The 6,770-nt window shown below is 33.3% G+C and overlaps 1 protein-coding gene across 1 annotated transcript; it reads left to right on the top strand.

Annotated features, from left to right (window-relative positions):
- The first annotated feature begins 2,296 nt into the window (after positions 1-2,296).
- Positions 2,297-6,187, top strand: LOC143548843 (putative receptor-like protein kinase At2g23200). The gene is made up of 11 exons (XM_077039911.1): positions 2,297-2,877; positions 2,974-3,208; positions 3,356-3,500; positions 3,848-3,954; positions 4,059-4,101; positions 4,167-4,258; positions 4,348-4,396; positions 4,487-4,557; positions 4,675-4,797; positions 5,358-5,443; positions 6,082-6,187. Exons 1-11 carry the CDS (start codon positions 2,297-2,299, stop codon positions 6,185-6,187), a joined length of 1,638 nt encoding a protein of 545 aa, XP_076896026.1.
- Positions 6,188-6,770: the final 583 nt, after the last annotated feature.

Genomic DNA, 6,770 nt, shown 5'->3' with positions numbered 1-6,770 from the left:
GGGAGTTTTTAAGTTTTCTCTTTAAGATGAGTTTTCACTGGATCCCACCCCTATATATATGAAGAGGATCAAGAGAGAACTCCTTCTTAAAGAGAGAACTAGAGAACTAATAAAGAAATATTTTTAATTTAATTAAAAAAAGTTTTTAAATTTCTGTTTTTGCCATTATTCTTATATTATGGTACCATTTACTCAAAAAATATAAAAAAATAAAAAAAACTCGTTGTAGTGCACATATGCAATACATCGACTTTTTTTTATTGCATATGTGCACTAGTGTGTATTTTGATATGTGCAATAATGTTGAATAGTATATATGCAATTTTTTATAATGTATAAGTGCAATAGTGTTATATTATATACAAAAATACCAAAAAAATAATATAGTGCATGCATTAGTGTTGGATTACGTATATGCTATAGTTTGTTTCGAGTACAATTATTAGTGTTTGTATTTGCATATATTCAATAATGTGTATTGTATAATGTAATTATATTGTATTATATGCAATAAAACACTATCGTCTATATGCACTACATCGCAGGTTTTTTATTTTATTTTTATTTTTTTAGGAACAATATCATCTTATTAGAAGGAGGAAGCAAATTATTTTTTTTAAAAAAGTTAAAAATAGTTTTTATTAGTTCTCTAGTTCTCTCTTTAAGAGGAGTTCTCTCTAGATCTCACCCCTATATATATATATATATATATATATATATATATATATATATATTGAAAACTCCTCTTAAAGAGAAAATTTAAAAACTTTTAAAGAATTACTTTTAACTTTTTTTTTTAAATTGTAGTTTCTTTTTTTTGTATTATTCTTATATGTTGATAATGTTTAAAAAAAAGATACTCTGTCGGTAACTTCGTCGGTATAATGCACATGCGTAATATTGTGCATTGCATATATGCAAGAGTGTTGTATTGCATAGAATACAACACTATTGCACATATTTGATACATGCTATTGTATATATGCAATATAAGATTAATACACGCATCGAACACACATTAGTACATATGTGTAATACAACATTAACACACATATGCACTACATCGACTTTTATTTTTATTTTTATTATTATTATTATTATTATTATTATACATATAATACAATACTACTACACGTTTACAATACACAAATGTTGAATATATGCAATTAAACACTATTAAACATAAAAATATATAGTAACACACATGCGTAATACAACAGCATCACATAGTAATACGTATGTGCATTACAACGTTTTTTTTTATTTTATTTTTTTCGAGTGAAGGATAACAAAATATAAGAATAATGGCAAAAACAGAAATTTAAAAATATTTTTATTTTTAATTAAAAATAATTTTTTAAGAGTTTTTTAGTTTTCTCTCTAAGGATGAGGATGAGTTTTCTCTTGATCCTCTCCACACACACACACACACATATATATATATATATAGCATGAAGAATGAAAAAAGAAGAAGATGATGATTTTGAAGAAAAAGAAATCTCGTTTCCTTAGAACAAATTTTTCTTAAATGCGCCTTTTTATACGAAATTAGAAAAAAAACATTTTCCAAGATTTTGAATTTTTATACGGATCAGGTAGAAAATATAAACATAGCGTCTGGATAGACTGTTTTTTGAGAAGAAAAGTTAAGAAAAAAAGATAGTCTACCTCCTCAACTTTTTCTAAATTTGGCCTTGCCCATCAAAATTATTCTATATTTCGTCTGCTCCCTTAATATTTTTAAAAGTTTGGTATGCTTCCTTATAATAAAGATCTTCTCCCAGTGTGTCTCATCATTCTAAATTGTTTGAGAATACTCAAAATTTTTGGGCTATTTTGAGGTTTCTGTTTATAATAGACAATTTTAAGAATTTTCTCAAAAATACTCGCCTCCCCAAACCAAAATACAAATGAATTTTCCCAAATTGGTTGCTGCTACCCGACCAACCAACCGATGGTACCCCGAGTTAATCAGTCAACACTTACTTATCTTTGAAAATAAATAAGGAAATTCAAGTTGGAATTGGCCACCAAGACACTAACCAGTTTTCTTCGTTTCTTTAGTGTCAAGGCATGAAATAACGCGTGGGTCCTTTGCTGTGTGGTCAGTAAAATTATTGAGGACTTCTTCTTCTTCTTCTTTATTTTTTCTAGGACTATTGAGATTGACGACTTAAGTGTTGATTTCTCTTCCCAACCCATTAGTGGCTCTCTCAAGCTCCATTTAATCTATTAACTTACGATTGCTTCCGTCTTTGTAATTCTCCTTTGTTATATCAAGTTCCTTACTGTTTCCATGTCTTTCATGAAAAACTTTGATTACCTTAAAATCCAAATGAAAGATATAGTATCCGCCACCAATAATTTTGATCCTACCAAAGTAGTCGGGTGTGGTGGATTTGGGAGTGTGTATAAAGGAGAACTCTCTTCCCCAAAAGGACAAATCACGGTCGCTTTTAAGAAGTTAGATCGTAGACTAGGCCAAGGAAACATCGAGTTTTGGAAGGAGGTCATGATGCTTTCCAAATACAAACATGAAAATCTCGTCTCCCTTGTGCACTTTTGTATCGAAGGTGATGATATGATCCTCGTGTATGAGTATGCTTCTCGTGGGAGCCTTGATCGATATTTGGCTGATGCTAATACTCTCTCTTGGATCCAGCGCTTGAAAATATGTGTTGGGGCTGCACGTGGACTACGATTCTTACATGATCCTAAGGGGACACAACAAAGGGCTCTTCATCGAGACGTCAAAAGCGCAAACATTCTTTTGGATGAGAAATGGACCGCTAAAGTTTCTGACTTCGGACTGTCAAAATTTGGCCCAGCTAACCAAGTGCACTCGTATCTTTTTTCTCATGGTGTTGGCACACCTGGGTATTGCGATCCGTTGTATATGGAGTTGGGTTTCTTGTCAAAATAGTCTGACGTGTACTCTTTTGGAGTGGTGCTATTTGAAATTTTGTGTGGGAGACTGTGCTATGAGTATCATAATCCTGAGTTGACTAAAGTTTTAGTCCCTAAGTGGAGACGATGCTACGATGAGAAGAGGTTGGATGAGATTATTCTACCCAGTCTAAAAGAACAGATACACCCAGGTTCTTTGAAACCATTTTCAGCCATTGCCTATCGATGTGTGAATAAAGCTCGTGAAGAGCGGCCAACGACGGCAGAGATCGTGGTAGAACTTGAATTTTCACTCAAACAAGTAATTATAATTTTGTTTTGTTTTTGTTTTTGTTTTTGTTTTGTTTTGTTTTTTTTGTTTTTTTTTTGTAAGATTCCAATACTACTACCAATTCTTGAATGTTAATGAAAGCAAAGAAAACGGAGTTGACCTAAAACTTATTTACAGGAGATTTATGAAAACACACCTGAAAGTAGTCATAGAGAAAGGACTAGCTTGATGCTCAGTGATCAAGTGGATCAATCACTAGATAATGCTTACTCTGATCAACCACCACCAGATAGTGAAGGGGATGATTCTTATAATTTAGGAGGTAACACATAATTACTGAAAGTTATTTCTGTCCCATCAAAATTTTGAACTAAAAGAGTAAAAGGTAATAGGTGAAAATTTAAAAGTGTTTACCTAATATAAAGGACATTATAAAATTAGATTATTATTTTGCATATATATTATAATCTTATTTAATTATTTTTATACGGGTGAAGGGTCCGAATTCTACGTGTGCAGGTTTGGTGAAGTTAGTGGTAATTAATAGGAGTTGAATAGGTGTCGTTCAATAACAATATATGGACAAACAAAGTGTTGAAAGCCCGCAACTGTTTAAATTTGACGTGTTTTGACTCATTACAAAACTTCCATGGCTTTTACATGTTATAGATGGCCCCGGAATAGATAGTTTCCAGATAATAGGGGATGCAAAACCGGGAAGTAAACTTCAAGGGTGTGGATTTGCCGTGCGTGGGACCTCAACATGCATGTTTCAGGTAGGGAAGCTAATTCTAGATGCAAAGTTGCTGCTAAACTTCAAATTAATTCATTAAATTATAAAAATACTGATGTAACATTTATTTGTTTGCTACTATGTCAGTGGGTTCGTCATTTTGAAGATGGCACTCGGGAGTACATTGAGGGTAAGTATGTTCAATTGTAGAAAATGTAAATCTATTCTTGATTCAAAATTTTCTGTGTTACACAGGAGCCACGGTCCCAGAATATCTAGTTACAGCTGATGATGTTGATAAACTTATTGCTGTTGAGTGCACACCAATGGGTGACCAAGGTCAACAGGTACTCTGTAACATCTTTAGTCTTGTAACAAATAATTAATATACAAAGTTTATGTTCCACTGAATGTCAAAATTCTATTTGGTTTCCAGGGGGAAATAGTGCGGCTCTTTGCCAATGAGCATAACAAAATAACATGTGGTAACTATGTTCAAATTCGTTAGTAATTTGTTAAACAGAAAATTTTCATGTTTTCTCATATCCTTGTTTCTTGAAAATGACATTATGCAGATCCAGAAATGCAACAGGAAATAGACAGTTATATGTCGGCTGGTCGAGCATTGTTTAGTGCTTCGCTGCTGGTACAGTAACTGTAAACTAATAACATGAACTTGAAAATAAAAAAGGTTGTTTAGGGTTTGTGTCCAGTTTATTTGTGGGACAAGTTTTGTTTTTATGGTTGTCACTTTAATTTGCAGATGGATTCCTCTGAGACTGGAAGGTGGGGGCAAACAACTATTTCTTTGAGACGATCCAAATACCAGATAAAGATCTGTCGCACAAAAGATATTTTCATCCACACTAAATATTCCAGTCTTTCGGTACTTAAAATATCTTTTTATGTCTTTATATTGAAGTTTGATAATTGTGGTCAAATGGGTAAATTCAAAAACTCTTGCTCAAAGTGTCCAGTGGAAGGTTAAGTGGTTAAGAGTCTCCCAAAGAGTAGTTTTAACTTTTAATGTACCCAACCTCCTAAACTGTAATATTAAAAAATCAATAAAATTGGAATTTTATTGTTATTTTATAGCTCTCGTAGTCATAATAATACTAATCACAGAAGTATTTTCTAAAAACATTTACGATTTTAAATAAAAGTTGTTTCAGCCTACCCAAGCCGACTAGATCTGACTTTTCAACAGACCTGATCAATTGCAGTGAAACTTTTGAAGTAAGATTAACTGTGCTTAGCATTTCATATAAAATGGTATATTTGCAGTGAAACACCTTATATGATGGTTTAGAAAATCATTAATCGTCCCTTCTTAAGTCTTAGTTAAATGCCTTAAATACCCTTTTTGGAATGACAAAATCAGTGGGTTAACTGTTCTGGTCTGAAAATGAAATAACTGTCATTCATTATATTGTAACGATATTGCAGATCAAAATCCCTTTAGGACGTGCTACACAATGTGTGTTGACTTGTCCTGATGGTTCTTCGCATACTTTCAGTTTCCATGATGCTAGGTAATACATTTGACTTCACCTTATTGACTTGGTTCAGTTGCTTGTTCCAAAAAAAGAGGCAGACTTTGACTCTTCGGGTCAAACAAACTACTGTTCAATATCTAAGTTTTTTAATGTATCAATTTTCTTTAATAAGTTGGATACCTACGTGATTATTTCTATAACATGCTACAAGTATAAAAATATTTACAGTAACTTTGAAATGAATAGTAGGAGGTATTTGAAAGCTGCTTTTTGATCTAAATAGTCAAATTGCCCCTCTTTATACTTCACCTGTCTAAATGATCTTACTCTATTCAACAACAAATTCTAGTAATTATTATTCATTTATCTACTCTTTTTTTGAAGAATGCGTGACACATTCGTGCTCACCATGAGAATGTTCCAAAACAAGGTACAACGTTTGGCATTTCCTTAATAGTCTTATACGACTTTCGAAAGGGTAAGTTATTAATGGGCGACCGTCCTTTTTTTTTTCTTTCTGGATTAGGCATTGGATGAAAGAACGAAGACAAAAGCATCAAACTTTGTATGCTTCAAAATAGATACAAGTGTTATACGAAGATAGGAGGTTCCCAACTAGATTAAAAAATTTTTTTATAAGATTGCTGTTAGACCTGCCTTGTTATATGGAACAGATTGTTGAGCCATCAAGAAAACACAAGCACGCAAGATGGAGGTGGCGGAGATAAGGATGTTGAGGTGGATATGTGGGCATACAAGGTTCGACCGAATAAGAAATGAGGTTTTTAGGGAACGACTAGGAATTGTTAGTATATGTGAAAAAATAAAGGAGGGGAGATTGAGATGGTATGGGCATGTGAAGAGAAGACAAGAAACAGCGCCAATTAGAGCAGTGGAAACCCTCAATGTAGAAGGAAGGAGGAGTAGAGGCAGACCCAAATTGACTTGGGAGGAGCGGATTAGGCAGGATTTGCTAGAGTTACACCTCTCTGAGGACATGGTCCATGATAGGTGTTCATGGAGACGTAGAATTAAGGTTAAGGAATTTTAGAGAAAGTCATTTTTGTATCTTAGTTTTAGCGTATTGGCTTAGACTCTTCTACATTTTAGGCAGATTTTGCTTATATTTGTTCTTGCGTTGGTATGTCTATTTGGATTCTAGGATTTCATATGTGTTGGTATTTGATTGTGCCACTTTATCACTATAAATTTGTTATTAGTACTTGTGTGCTTATATGTTGCATGCTTTGGAGCCGAGGGTCTTTCTGGAAGCAGCCTCTCTATCCTCATGGATAGAGGTAAGGCCTGCCTACATCACACCCTCCCCAGACCCTACGAATAGCTTTTGCTATTTATGGGATTT

The sequence above is a fragment of the Bidens hawaiensis genome, unplaced genomic scaffold (assembly GCF_021521415.1).
Source record: "Bidens hawaiensis isolate Kalapana, Puna unplaced genomic scaffold, B.hawaiensis_p1.1 tig00015256_1, whole genome shotgun sequence".
Taxonomy (NCBI): Eukaryota; Viridiplantae; Streptophyta; class Magnoliopsida; order Asterales; family Asteraceae; genus Bidens; species Bidens hawaiensis.
Note: the sequence above shows the minus strand (reverse complement) of the source record. Positions and strands in the feature narration are given on the sequence as shown.

Excerpts from the sequence above, each read along its gene's own strand:
- LOC143548843 (XM_077039911.1), top strand. The coding sequence starts at position 2,297 with ATGTCTTTCATGAAAAACTTTGATTACCTTAAAATCCAAATGAAAGAT. Across the intron at positions 2,878-2,973 it reads CATGGTGTTGGCACACCTGG|ACTGTGCTATGAGTATCATA; the intron begins GTATTGCGATCC and ends TTTGTGTGGGAG. Across the intron at positions 4,558-4,674 it reads TGTTTAGTGCTTCGCTGCTG|ATGGATTCCTCTGAGACTGG; the intron begins GTACAGTAACTG and ends TTTAATTTGCAG.